We start from the raw sequence: 14,651 nt of genomic DNA on the forward strand, positions 1-14,651 counted from the left end.
ATGAAATCTCCGCCCGCCCCCTTGTTGAGTTGTCGTGTGACTAGTTAGCTAGCTAGCTAGCTAGGTTAGTGTTGTTCTGGATCTGAAAGAAGCAATAATATATTGTTTCTCTCTCTCTCTCTGCTTCCTCAAACCGTAGAAGAACCCACGCCTGCTGCGGTTTCTTCATCATCAGATCAGATACCTACAAGTAAGTTACATTTTACATTTCTTTATGGTGGCCGCTTGATTTGTTAATGCCAATTCCATTTACGATTAGGGTTTCCTTTCACTTGAATTGGGTTTAACTGGGTATAAATTATTGGATCCTATGGAATTAGTTAATCTTCATGCATGAAGATATATTCTTCATCGGAAGTCAATTTCATCTCAATTTTATTTGGTTGAACTCATTTTCTTGATTGAATATGATTCTCCATTTTTGTTTTCTAGCCCAGATGAAATTTCATTGTTTTTCTGCAGCTTCTATTTACAGAAGGTTCCGATGGCTGCAACTGAAGAAAATAGTGGCTTGTTTCCAATCTTTATCTTGACGATAATGGCAATACCATTAGTGCCATACACATTCCTGAAACTATGCAGTGCTGCGTCGAAGAAAACCAAAAGCATACATTGCCATTGTTCTGAGTGTTCTATATCAGGAAAATACAAGAAATCTATTTTTCAAAGGGTGAGTGGCGAATCGAATTTCTCATAGCGATATGGTATTCACTTTCATTATCCTGTATAATTATATGATTAAAAATGATGGATGTCAAAGACTGTAACTGGCTTAATTTCTTCTTTCGACAGATCTCAAACCTTTCAACATGGAGTAACTTGACATTGATACTGCTCTGGATTCTCATGGGTGTCCTAGTTTATTACATTAAGAATATGAACCGTGAGGTAAGTCATTTTTTTGTAATAGTTTTGATTTTGAGGTGAGCCCATTAAGTAATTTTGCATGACCAAAAGGTTTTCTTTCACTGACCAGATTCAAGTGTTTGAACCCTTTAATATTCTTGGGTTAGAGGCTGGAGCTACTGATTCAGAAATAAAGAAGGCTTATAGAAAGCTTTCCGTTTTGTACCATCCTGACAAAAATCCAGATCAAGGTTGTACATTTAAACCTTCCAATGAGCTGCGTAGAGACAATAACTTATCATTTCTTATGAAAATGTTTGTCAATTTCAGAGGCTCATAAATATTTTATCGAATACATATCAAAGGCTTACCAAGCACTCACAGACCCAATCTCCCGTGAAAATTATGAAAAATATGGTCATCCAGATGGTAGACAGGTAACTTAATTTTTTTTCCTAGGCCAGACGCCCTTATTGTTTTAAACTGGTCTAGTGACCTTTTATGTGATTTTGAAACAGGGATTCCAAATGGGGATTGCTCTTCCTACGTTTTTGCTGAATATTGACGGGGCTTCTGGTGGGATTTTGTTACTTTGGATAGTTGGAGTTTGTATTCTGCTGCCCCTGATAGTAGCAGTTGTATACCTATCAAGATCATCCAAATATACTGGAAACTATGTCATGCACCAAACTCTATCGGCATATTATTACTTTATGAAGCCTTCTCTTGCACCGAGGTACTTGATTATTAGGATATGGTATATATATATATATATATATATATATATATATATATATATATATATATATATATATATATATATATATATATATATATATATATATATATATATATATATATATATATATATATATATATATATATATATGTATGTGTATATGGATCGCTGTTTTCTTGATTATTGTGTACATAATTGTCAGCAAAGTTATGGACGTCTTCATCAAAGCGGCTGAGTACATGGAAATCCCTGTTAGAAGATCTGATGGTGAACCCTTACAGAGATTGTTTGTGCAAGTAAGAAGTGAATTGAATCTGGACCTGAAGAACATTAAACAAGAGCAAGCAAAATTCTGGAAGCAGCATCCTGGGCTAGTTAAGGTATTGTTTAAGGAGCAAATGTATTTAATTTTGGATCTTTTTTGATTATTGGAAAACACTTAAAAATATCATTCCTTTATTTTTCAGACACAGTTGCTAGTTCTAGCTCAGCTAACTCGGGAGCAGGAAGCTCTAACACCTGAACTGAATCGTGATTTCAGACGTGTGCTGGAACTTGCACCTCGTCTTCTTGAGGAGTTGATGAAGGTTAGAATTTGTTTGCCCACTTTTGTTTGATGAGTTCATGACCTCACAGATTATAAGTCCCTGATGAAGATTGAGATACAAGATTTAGGAATTTCTTTTATTTTGTATGCAGATGGCGATCATACCACGAACTAATCAGGGACATGGTTGGTTGAGGCCTGCAATTGGCGTTTTGGAGCTTTCTCAGTGCATTGTTCAGGTATTGTATTTCAATTGAATTCTAGTCAATATGATGATTCTCGAATTTGGGTGTCAGTCTTTGATGGAAATAATGTAATGTAATGTAATGCAGGCTGTTCCTCTCAATGCAAGAAAGGCGGCTGGAGCTTCCCCTGAAGGAAACGCACCCTTTCTGCAGCTTCCCCACTTTGATGAATCTGTAATGAAAAAGCTAGCTCGTAAGGCAAGTAAATCCAATCAAAAATAATTTTGTTTTGCTTCTTCTACTTCCACATGCATGCATGCAGGAGATGAAAAAGCTGCAAACAATTCTTTTAACGCCTTGATTCCTTGGAACAGAAAGTACGAACATTGCAGGAGCTTCTAGACATGTCATCTGAAGAACGAGCAGTGTTTCTATCTCAGACAGCTGGTTTCTCTGATCCCCAAGTACAGGACATCGAGATGGTTCTAGAAATGATGCCTTACACAACAATCGAAGCGACTTGCGAGACCGAAGGAGAAGAAGGGGTACAGGAGGGCGATATCGTAACCGTCCATACTTGGGTGACGCTCAAACGCCTCAACGGTCTGATCGCCGCCCTTCCTCACGCCCCTCATTACCCATTCCATAAGGAAGAAAACTTCTGGTTTCTTCTGGCAGATACTAATTCGAACAATGTCTGGCTGTCGCAAAAGGTTAGCTTTTCGGACGAAGTTACTGCGGTCGCCTCTGCATCGAAATCGATAGAGGATAAGATGGAAGGTTCTGGGGCGAGTGTGAAGGAGACGAGTTTGGCTGTTAGAAAAGCGGTTGATAAGGTTAAAGATGGTGCCCGGCTGGTGATGGGTAAGTTCCAGGCTCCAGCTGAAGGGAGCTATAATTTGACTTGTTACTTGCTATGTGATTCATGGATCGGTTGCGATAAAAAGACTAGCTTGAAGTTGAAAGTTTCGAAGAGGACTCGGGCTGGCACGAGGGGCGGTTATGTGGCTGAGGAAGGTGGGGCGGTTTTGGAAGATGGAGATGAAGAGGAGGAAGAGTATGATGAGGATTACGAAAGTGAGTACAGTGACGATGATGATCATCATGATAAGGAGAGGAAGAAGGAGAGCCAGAGCCAGTCCAGCTCGGAAGAAGAATCAGGTTCGGAAGAGGAGGATTGAGAAAGATGAGACCTGTTTTTGTTAGGTTGCAGAGCAGAGTTGTTCTTGCTACTTGGTTAGGTTTGAGAAGGAAGGAAAAGACAATTGGCTCATACATAATAGCACACCCTTTAAACCATACAATCTGAATTTTCTCATATTCAGAATTTTGATAAATTGAGTGTTTCTTCATACTGTATCAAATCTCAATGCTTTGTGATAATGGGTTCTTTTTTTTATCTGTATAATCATATGTTATAGCAAACATAAAGCCTTTCTTTTTTCTAGAAATTTTTACATCAGCTATAATTGTTATTTGTTTGATACAGTTAATAATTGTAGTTTTTTTGAAGATATTTATTTTGAAACGGAGACCACTCAAGAGTCAAGAAGAAAAGGCATCCGGATTCCGGGTGATCTGAGTGCCAACGACTGAACTGATGGTTGTAACGGTCTCCTCGGACCAATTCTTTATCGGTCGTCGTCTTTCTTGCTCCGGCACTCATCCATATTCATTTGACTATGTTTAAAACTTTTTTTACTTTTGGAGGAGCTGTTTTCAAAGATTGGCTGATGTTTCCTGTACGAAGAAGAATACATTTGTGAAGAACAGAGTTATGGCATCGGCTCATGAGCAATCAAGTCCTATAAGACAGAAGCGGAGAAGCCTTCACGGTATCATCCGTTTGAGGAGATGGGTTGTAGATATTTATTTTCAAGTGAGAATTGATGAAGACATTCTACCTACACTGGCCTCAGAAGATAATGTTGTGGTATGATTGTTTGTTGCCTATCTCTCCAATCAATTCCCCCAAACTAAATCATTTTAGTGCAGCAAGTCATACTAGGCCTGGATACCGCAGAATTGCTTAGTGAGATGGAGTTATCTGGTTATGCGGAAATTGATTTCAACATTCAGGACATTGGAAATGAAGATAGTGATCTTGATGAGGAAGATGATGAAGAGACAGATGACATGAGTTAGAAAGTTATGATAAGGTTGTTACATAGAGATTTTAAATATCTTTTACCTCTTGAGTGTGGACAATATGCCTAGCTGTCTTGTCTACTTTGGTGAACAATTTGCAGGACTGGGTTCCTGTTCTTGAAGATGAAGACAAAAAGATTCTGATAAATCAGTTGGGGATTGGGCGAAATTGGATACAATGCGTTCTTCTCATCCTATGTATTTTGCGAAGAAAGTAGCACAGGTAAACATGGAGCTTTTTGGTATACCATTTATTCATGTTTGATTATTATCCGGAAAAATCACATTTGTTATGTTTACTAAAGAACAATGATCTCGAAAATAATCTATTACACAATCTACAAAATAATAAGAAATAATCTTTATACCAAATGAAAAAAAACTACACAATAATTTGGATGATGATTTAGAAAATAATTTGTATACCAATTGAAGCAACAAAAATTACACTAGAATTTGGATCATGATCCAGAAAATAATCTGAATCATGATAAAAAAAAAGTCTCCTATACCAAACAAAGAAAAACACTTTCAATTTTAACTTTGATAATTTTTCAATGGGCTTATAGTTGAAATTGAAAAACAACAAACTGTTTATTGTTTCTCATTTCTCCTGTCATTATCTGATTTAAAATATATATATATATATATTAAACACTTAGATTCTGATATGTTTAAATTTGTTCCTATTCATCAGGTTGTATTAGATGATTGCATAGATTATATGGATCAGCCTCCTGATGGTCATGCCATTTTCAAGGCCTCCTTAGGCCTACTTTTATTGAAGACCACTCCATCATCCAGAAGCATCTTAATGAGCTTCAATCTTGTGATACTAAGAATCTGATCAGTAGCAACAGGGGAGAAAAAGTTACAGAACATGATTCAGGATCATCCGAGGAGAACTTGACGTGGGCAGAGGAATTGGAAAAGGATGAAACATTTGAAAATGGAACTAAACTTAATAAGCTGGAAATGATTAAGATTCAATTGATATCTGCACATGGGAATCAGGTAAATATTCTAAGCTTAAGTGCAATATTTTTCTTCATTATTTGGTCTAGGAGCATTCCTTTAGGCCATTTATTCCCTTACTTCTTGATATGACAATCTTCCCCTTATTATGTTCTCCGTAGACTCTTGTTGAAGTGGCCGAGTTTTGGAAAGCTCAATCAGATGCTATAGCACGTTCTGCTTCAAATATACTATCTCGTCTTAAAGCTGGAGGAGAAAAGACAACACAAGCCCTTAAAGCACTTTGCTTGAGATGTAAAGACATCCAAGCAGAGGTGATTAAACTTCTTTTGAATCTTCAAAAAATAATGTCAGTAGCGATTTTGCAATCAAGTGAAGCTATATATCATCCTATTTTGAAACTATCTGCTTTATTTCCCACTTATTCTACATCTTCTTTTATTCTAAAATTTATCTCAGGAAGTTATGCTATTTTATGTAGATAAATGTTTATTGCTGACATTGGACAGGAGGAAACACTTGTTGGCATAGATACACTTGGTTTTGACTTGCGAATTTAGATTTGTGTTCAACACAAGGGTATTTTTGTATACCTTAACATTCAAGTTCCTTCACATTTTCATGAATTTGTATTGCTTTGCTCATCTTCGTTTAAGCTATTTCTTCTCAAGGCATATTGAAAAAAAGTGTGATGTTCCTCAGTACTCAGTGTAGCAATGGATGAAGAAGGTGACTTGAAATGTCACCTACCCAAGTAAAGGAGAAAATTAAATTAATTGAAGGGATTTTATTATCATCATGAACTAGCCTAAAATAGATTAACATAGCTATAAACCCTGCATATTATCAATTTAGGGATTTGAACAAATGTATTTAGTTTAGTGGCTTTTAATATGATACCTGACTTCAATGAAAATTGGTTTATCCTATAAAAATAAAATGATACCCGACTTGCCTGCTCTGTTGCTCTTGGAGTTATAGGTAGTCCAATTCTGATATACTTTGCATTTTCTGCTAAGAAAGGAAATGTATATTTAATTATGTAACCCTCCGCGGGTTGTGATTTACAGGCCTCGTCTGAGTGCAGCGCTGAGCAACAGCTGAATGATATTCTATTCCCAAAGATTCATCATAAGTCCTAGAAGAAGAAAGAAACCCAGCAAAAGGAATCTTAGAAGGTCAAAACCTAATTCAATTTAATCTCTAGGTAGTTTGATGTACCCTTCTAGCCTTAGATCTGAGGTGTATGCATGTTCCTGAGTTCCAGCCTAATTTATTCAGTTTATCTTGTAATGCCATTTTTTTTATTCCTGTTGTACATTTCTATTTGATTATTATTTCATGAATCTCGGGTTCTTGATTAATCATGCAGTAATAATAACATATGTTCTTTTTTCCAATGTAGAAGGTGAGTTCCATATAAAATATAGAAATTATGAGAAGAAATAATAGAAAATGCATTTAATTATCTCTTCAATCCTTCTTTCCAACATCCGTATGTATGTTGTCATCAAATACGAGCTGCTGACCAGATGAAAAAAGCAAGTGGTTCGTGTATCAACGGGTTTGAACCCATTGTTGAGCTGTTGCTATCAGGCAGAAATAAGAACCCACAAGCATTTCCCAACAAGTTGATGTTCAAAGTTCTAACTCAAAATCGGCCTTTCAGAATATAATGTTAGGGGGCAGATATTGAGCTCATGCTTTACTGCCTTTTGTGCAAGAAAAATAAAATAAGGAGTGATCTTCTATTGATAGGAGAAAAAGGTCTATCTTTATCTATATGAAGACAAAGAAAGTGCTATACCATTTTACCTAATCCTTTTATTAACTCATGGGGCGGCATTTGGAGCTGCCATTACGTCCCTCCGTTTTATTAAACTTATCAATCCAGTTCCCCTTTATGTGGAAATTTATTTGTGTTAGTGGTATAAACACCATTCATTTTGGTGATCATGCTATTTTAATCCAATTATTGTATCTGTAAGTGATATTTTTTATGTTTTCTATTGTTTTTGTTGAACCAGAACCTCTGTTTTCTTGTTTGCTTTCTTCTAGATATAATTGTTAATTATGCACTTGCCATGATTCAAGTTAAATATTATGGTTAATGTTTGTGTGGTCATCTTCAACTGCTCCATATATATTTCTCTGTATTATTAGCATGGCCTCAGCCTGTTAACAAAACATAATGTTTATCTAGGAAATAGTATCTCCAACCTTAAACTGTATAGCTTTTATTATAAAAACTAGAAACTAATGAGGTTTGCATGACAATATGAGAGCGACAGATTGAGAACTAGAAGACACACAGTTGCTAGATTTTGTTACTTTCCTGTTGAGATCTTTGCACTGTGACCTACTCCAATTAAATAACTAGTTTTTGGTTGTTGTATAGTGGGATTAGAGGATCTATTACTCTGCATATGATCTGTTTTCTCATTATATTTTAAGACCCAATTCAATTATATATATATATCCAGTTTGTTCAATACCATAGTATTGTTAATTTTTCTTTTTCCTTTTCACATCCGCCAACCTACCAAAAATGGCTGCAAATGATGTCCCATGTTGTGAAACCATGTTCTGGGTATATCTATTGGCATGTGTTGCCCTTGTAGCTTTCGCTGGCCTTATGTCGGGTCTTACCCTTGGACTCATGTCACTTAGCCTTGTTGATCTCGAGGTCCTCTCCAAAGCTGGTCAACCTAACGACAGGAAAAATGCAGGTGACAAGAATATTGATCCTTGTTCTCTTTGGTTCATTTCGTGAAGTTACATTCCTATTCTGAAAATGTTGACACTTATTGTTTTTGTATCTGGATCCATTTCCATATACATAAACATAAATAAATTTCTTCATTTTTCTATAACTAATCCAAACGTTTTTGCATATGAAAATGGATCCAGATACAAAAACATAAGTGTTTCCAAATGTTTATTTTATTTTCTAATTCTGTTTCCCTTCTGGCAGAGAAAATAATGCCTCTTGTCAAAAAGCAACACTTGCTTCTGTGTACACTCCTAATATGCAATGCCATGGCAATGGAGGTATGTCACAATGATTTAAGACCAAGACGGTGGTTTCTTCCCTTTACATTTTTCTTGACTGTTTTTAGGCACTGCCCATTTTCATCGACTCACTTCTCCCGGCTTGGGGAGCTATACTGATATCAGTCACCTTGATACTGACATTTGGTGAGGTAATTTATATCTTCTTCCATGAATAGCTTTTATTTCTGCTTCAATGGACAAATCCCAATGTCTGTTCCCTTTCTTGCCTATCAAGCAGATCATTCCTCAGGCAATCTGTTCAAGGTATGGGCTAAGTGTTGGTGCAAAAATTTCACCAGTGGTTCGGCTGCTTGTTATAATCTTCTTTCCCATTTCGTACCCCATTAGTAAGGTAAAATGCTCACTATTTGTCTCCATTTTGTGTTGAAATGGAATGAAGAACTTAAATTTGCTTCATATATGTGGTAGTTGTTGGATTTGCTCCTTGGTAAGGATCACTCAGTGCTCCTTCGACGAGCAGAACTGAAAACATTAGTTGATATGCATGGTAACGAGGTGAGTTATCAAGTATTCCTGTCAAGTCAACTCGGTGGCTAACTTGATCTGCAAATGAAAATTAATCAAACACTTTTTCAGATCAGGCAGGGAAAGGTGGTGAATTGTCACGAGATGAGACTACCATTATAACTGGTGCCTTGGACTTAACACAGAAGACTGCGAAAGATGCTATGACGGCTAAGTCTAAAGTATTCTCTCTCGATCTAAACTCCAAACTCGATGAGTATGCCCACCAAAACAAAATACTTTTTCATTTTTGTATGTCTTGCACGTGCTTTGTTTCATGTTAACCGGATTCAATATCATCTGTAGGGATACAATGAATTCATTAATGAGTAAAGGGCATAGCCGAGTGCCGGTCTCTTCTGGAAGCTTGTCAAACATTATTGGACTTATTTTGGTAAACATGTTTTGCAATCGAACTTGAGAAAGAAAAATTCCTTTTTTCTTAGACCCATTTTTTTTATCACTGATTATGTAGGTAAAGAACCTAATAAAGTGCCGTCCTGAGGATGAAACGCCAATCAGAAGTCTCACTATTAGAAGAATTCCCAGGTACTCTCTTGTTATCCCTATATCCTTTGGTTTTAATTCCTAGAAGGCTGAAACTGAATTTACAATTTTTTTTGTATTCTTAAAGGGTGCAGGATTCTTTACCACTCTATGACATACTTAATCTGTTTCAGAAGGGGCACAGTCATATGGCTGTAGTGGTGAAGAATAAGAATGGAGCCAACAGCCCTGCACAAGGCGCGTTGAAGATAGATGTTATAGCTTCACGTGAGGAGGGGAAAGGTGCTTGTTTTCTAACCGCTCACTCAAATTATCATATATATACCATACATTTTCATAAATTCAATGAAAATGGTTCTTTTATTGTTTAGGAATGGAGACTATGATGAAGACTAATGCTAGATGTGCATCATGTGTGACATGTATTCATACTGAAACTCAAAGTCCGGCTTCACATAATAATGTAATGGAGAAAGGAGGAAACCACTGGCATGTGTCTACTGTCAAAAAAGGAGGACGAGATTTTGAACATCATGTGAATATGGAAGCTTTGGAATTTCAACCAGATCCTGAGGAAGAAGTTATTGGTATAATTACAATGGAAGATGTACTAGAGGAGCTCTTACAGGTCTGCAATATAATAATAATAATAATAATAATAATAACATGATGATGATATGTTGATCTGGGATTATTTAAATAACCAAATGTCTCTTTTCAAATAACCCGTTTGATGTAGGTTATAGAAAATAAGTTATAACTTTGCTATTTTTTTTTATTGCAGGAGGAAATTCTAGATGAAACTGATGAGTATGTTGATGTGCACAACAAGTAAGTTCTCGTCCTATATACATTTCAAAAAAAATATGTTAACCGAAAAGTTCTTTTACTTAATACAAAAACTTGTTGCAGAATAAAAGTGAACATGCTTCGATCAGTAAAGTCTTCGCCAAGATCTTTTGAATCTGTGTCTCCAATTTCTTCTCATCATCATACCCCCATCACGCGATCGCCGATTTCTCCATACGTCCAATCGCCATTGTCTCATGGGAATTTGCCACCAACCTCTCCATCTTCATGCCGTGTAAGGCCTAAACTATCCATACCTCTAAATACATATGCTATAGCAAAACAGATTCAGACTTAACCATGCTTGCACTTTTTGCAGCCGTCAAGAAGATCATATGAGAAGCTCAAAGGACCAACCCGGGGATCATAACTTTGGCACAATCTTGACAAAAAAAAATCTTCAAATGAGGAATGAAAACCAATACTGCATCATCAAAATCTTCTCGGTTGAATCTTGTTTTTTCTCCCCATATATAGCTCTGCTTGCTTTAATTATAAACTGCAAATAACAATGGAAACTTTCAACGTCTTGGAATAATTGTAGTGTTTAATTTTATGCAAATCCTTATAATTCGCATAAAAGTTTACAAGGGAATAAAAATGTTGAACTGTAGTATTGTACCAAATGCCCCTACTAAATCAGTAACTCTTAACTTTTAGACATAAGATTTCATGTTCTTCACGGCACTGTGTTAGCTAGTCACCCCTGGATTAAACGGAGCGGAAAATCACGTGACCATTTTTTTAGTGGATTGAAAATTTAATATGAAAGAATTCTAAATAAGTCCCATTTATCTAACAATGGATTATGAAATTCCTTGCAGGGTGAACCCCTTCAAGAAAATGAGAGAATTTAGACTCATCTCAATTTCTAAAAGCATTTTCATCTTTGTAAAGTGGTAGTGTCAATTGATTTGAAAATGACTTCAATTTTTGTTCTTGATTTTGTTATTTTTGTTTTTATTTCTTCTTCAAAATTTAGTGTTTATAATTGATTAATTGATTGATGAAGTTGTCATATATTATTTTCTTATATGTTTATTATAACAGTTAATAATTATCAAAAATATCAGTTTGATGTTTATATATGTGAAATAATAATAATAATAAAAGGTTTATTTTATTTATTTGGATAAAATGATCAAACTATTTTTAATATTTTAAAATGAAGACAAACATCGGAGCTATTATGTTTTCAATTTTTGCATTTGTGGTCCATCCATTATGAGATGAATGAATAGATTTGAGTTGTTTCTTGAATAAATTTAAATTTAGTCTTATTACATGATAATATTATATGAATACTTTTAGGGAAATGATATAGAGAACGAATTGGGGGAACGAAATAAGGAGCGAAGCCACCTGGCATGCCATGGAGGAAAGAGAAAAAAATTACATCTCCTCTCTAGCAAACCCTCAGATCATTTCTCGCTCATCAAACAAAACCCTCTTTATTCTTCTTCTTCCATTTTCTTTACCATCGGCACGCTGTTTATCATCTTCTCATTCCATTCTTTAGATTCGTCTTCATTCGCGCCGTCTAGCTTCTTCTCCTTACATTCTTTAGATTCGTCTTCATCCTCGTCGTTTAACTTCTTACTGTTATTGCGTCTTCATCCTCGTCGTCCTTCCGTTCTTTAGTTTCGTCTTCATCCTCGTCGTCTTCTCCTTGCGTTTTATTTAGATTCGTCTTCGTCACTGTCCGACTGTCCGATTAGCTTCTTCTTCTAATGGTATATCTTCTCTGCCATCATAGCTTACTTTTTTCTTTGTTTTATTGTTCTTCTGTTTGTTTCTTGGATTCACATTTTTTTGTTGTTTATATGATTGTTATGTGTAGGAACCAATATGTAGCTAGAACCTGTATAAAACTGTTAATATTTTTGTTATTTTTCAAGAACCTGTATAAAACTGTTAATATTTTTGTTGGTTTGTGTTGTCCTCTGTTTTGTTCTATGTTGTCCCGTGTCTTAAACTATGATGTCCCGTGTCTTAAACTATGTTGTCCCGTGTAAATATTGAAGTTGCTCTAAATGTTAATATTCTGATGTCATTTGTGTTATTGTAATATGTTGTTCCGTGTTTTAAACTATTTTTTTTCGTTTTAATGCGTTTTATCCAATATGTCTTCCTGTATTTTATTAAATATGTTGTCATGTATTACTGTAATATGTTATTCATGTGTTGTCATGTATTATTTGTGCTGATTTCTCTTTTTTGTCTTATGTAGCCCTATGGATGAACCATCATCACCATGTAGGCATATATTGGCTGTTTTGAATAGAATGAAAGTGAACCAGGTGCCAGCATATTATATATTGGACCGTTGGCGTAAAGGCTTGAAGAGCGGTTACCAAATATTCACCAACATCTATGATTCGGATGTGGTCCCGACATCTTTTAAAAACCTATGTAAAATTTTTAATATTTTTGTTGTTTTATGTTGTCCTCTGTTTTGTTTTATGTTGTCCCGTGTCTTAAACTATGATGTCTCGTGTCCTAAACTAAGTTGTCCTGTATTTTTATACACTGGTGTCATGTGTTGTAAATATTTAAGTTACTCGAAATGTTAATATTCTATTGTCAGTTGTATTATTGTAATATGTTGTTCCGTGTTTTAAACTATATTTTCATGCGTTTTATCTAATATGTTGTCCGGTATTACTGTAATAAGTTGTTAATGTGTTGTCATGTATTCTTTGTGTTGATTTCTCTTTTTTGTATTCTTGTGTAGCCCTATGGATGAAGCACCATCACAATGTACCGAAGACAAAATTCCAAAGGTTGGGATGTCGTTAGTGTCGAAAATTATGTCGTCATTTGTCCAATACTATGTTGTCCCGTGTCTTATACCATGTTGTACTTTATTTTGTAATATGTTGTCATGTGTTTATTATTATGTTGTCCTGAGTACATAAATATTGTATTTCTACAACAAGTAATTGTTAAGTACGATTTGTTGTTTCACATTAAAGCGTTAAGTACAAATTGTTGCTTCACAACAAGTAAATGTTTTAATTCTACTAACATGAAACCATTACATTAATGTTTCGGATAATTTGGTTTCATACAACTTTATGGTCTTGTATGTTAAGTTCATCCGATAATTCTTAGGCTCAGGTTGTATTGTTTTTGATGGAGTTGTGGTCTTGGATTTAGAAGCAGCCTTCGCAAGCACTAGTAGGGGGTCAGAGGGAGCAACATTCTTCTTGATAATCTTCCTGTTATATACCACCCCACTAAATTTTCTGCAAAATAAAAAAGAAGACACTATTATTGTAATCGACAGGACAACATAACTAAAAACACAAGACAACATAACTAAAAACACATGACAACATAGTCTAACACACAATACAACAAAATATTAACAGTTTAATCTTAATATTTATCAACAATGGACAACATAGTATATGAAAATAGTACAACAACGATAAGTTCATATTACCTTTCATCTCTATCTGAAGATTTCCTTTTACCTAAAGTCTTACTGTTCTTCTCTGTCATTGTTGACATACTTACTGTAACAATAACCAAATGCTAATTAGTAACAAAACATTTTATAGATAGGAGAAGAAGAAGTTGAATAACATTTTAAGAAGAAGAAGTTGATTAACGTTTGAAAAAGAAGTTGAATAAAAGAAGAAGATAAGCGGATACCGTTTGAAGAGCAGCAGATATTTAGGATTAGTGTTTGAGTAGATTTCGTTTGAAGATCAGCAGATACTTAGGATTAGGGTTTGAGTGGATTTTGTTTGAATAGCAGTAGATACTTAGAGTTAGGGTTTGAGCGAAGATAGATTGAAGAGAGGGAGGGTTTTAGCGGAGATGAAAGACAGTTTGAGCTTTGAGCGGAGATGAGAGGTCGTTGCCGTTTGAACTTTAAGAGGAGATAGATTGAAGAGAGATAAAGTTTAAGAGGAAATGAGGGGGAATTATCCTACGTGGAAAAAAAACAAAAACAAAATTATTTTTTAACCTACGTGTCCTGCAACTGGGATTCGCTGAGGGATTCGTTCCCCCAGTTTCGTTTCCCGTATCACGCCTCATACTTTTAATCCAACTAATTAATTAATGAAATAAAATCAGTTATCAAAAACACTAACATGCTAACAATTTCATTGTCAAATCATGTTTTTAAACTTAAAAAAGACAAAAAAATGAAAATAGTATATTTGTAAAAAAAAATAAAAAATTATATAGTTAATCAGATTGGTTCAATTATTTGAATCAACTTTATATTCAACCTTAATATATCAGTTTTTATTATATCAAA

The 14,651-nt window shown here is 35.0% G+C and overlaps 2 protein-coding genes and 1 pseudogene across 6 annotated transcripts; all 3 read left to right on the forward strand.

Annotated features, from left to right (window-relative positions):
- Window positions 1–3,786, forward strand: LOC124926126 (dnaJ protein ERDJ2A-like). 3 transcript variants are annotated; one of them, XM_047466300.1, is made up of 12 exons: window positions 1–190; window positions 463–670; window positions 793–888; window positions 977–1,097; window positions 1,177–1,283; window positions 1,365–1,582; window positions 1,788–1,965; window positions 2,053–2,172; window positions 2,285–2,371; window positions 2,465–2,575; window positions 2,692–3,515; window positions 3,550–3,786. In XM_047466300.1, exons 2-11 carry the CDS (start codon window positions 485–487, stop codon window positions 3,496–3,498), a joined length of 2,031 nt encoding a protein of 676 aa, XP_047322256.1. In that variant the 5' UTR covers window positions 1–190; window positions 463–484; the 3' UTR covers window positions 3,499–3,515; window positions 3,550–3,786. The 3 variants fall into 3 exon arrangements, with proteins under 3 accessions (XP_047322256.1, XP_047322255.1, XP_047322257.1); XM_047466299.1 differs by having other exon boundaries at window positions 2,692–3,786; XM_047466301.1 differs by lacking the exon at window positions 1–190 and having other exon boundaries at window positions 577–704; window positions 2,692–3,786.
- A 122-nt stretch (window positions 3,787–3,908) lies between these two features.
- LOC124926129 lies at window positions 3,909–6,752 on the forward strand (annotated as a pseudogene).
- LOC124926127 (DUF21 domain-containing protein At5g52790-like) lies at window positions 6,513–10,942 on the forward strand. Of its 3 annotated transcripts, XM_047466303.1 has the most exons (13): window positions 6,513–6,647; window positions 8,062–8,169; window positions 8,415–8,491; window positions 8,560–8,643; window positions 8,733–8,846; window positions 8,924–9,010; window positions 9,097–9,236; window positions 9,326–9,413; window positions 9,495–9,568; window positions 9,654–9,808; window positions 9,898–10,154; window positions 10,311–10,357; window positions 10,439–10,942. In XM_047466303.1, exons 2-13 carry the CDS (start codon window positions 8,076–8,078, stop codon window positions 10,671–10,673), a joined length of 1,452 nt encoding a protein of 483 aa, XP_047322259.1. In that variant the 5' UTR covers window positions 6,513–6,647; window positions 8,062–8,075; the 3' UTR covers window positions 10,674–10,942. The 3 variants fall into 3 exon arrangements, 2 of the variants coding, with proteins under 2 accessions (XP_047322259.1, XP_047322258.1); XM_047466302.1 differs by lacking the exon at window positions 6,513–6,647 and having other exon boundaries at window positions 6,901–8,169; XR_007098335.1 differs by lacking the exons at window positions 6,513–6,647; window positions 10,311–10,357; window positions 10,439–10,942 and having other exon boundaries at window positions 6,901–8,169; window positions 9,700–9,808; window positions 9,898–10,036.
- The last annotated feature ends 3,709 nt before the right edge of the window (window positions 10,943–14,651 follow it).

This window comes from Impatiens glandulifera, chromosome 2 (assembly GCF_907164915.1).
Source record: "Impatiens glandulifera chromosome 2, dImpGla2.1, whole genome shotgun sequence".
Taxonomy (NCBI): domain Eukaryota; kingdom Viridiplantae; phylum Streptophyta; class Magnoliopsida; order Ericales; family Balsaminaceae; genus Impatiens; species Impatiens glandulifera.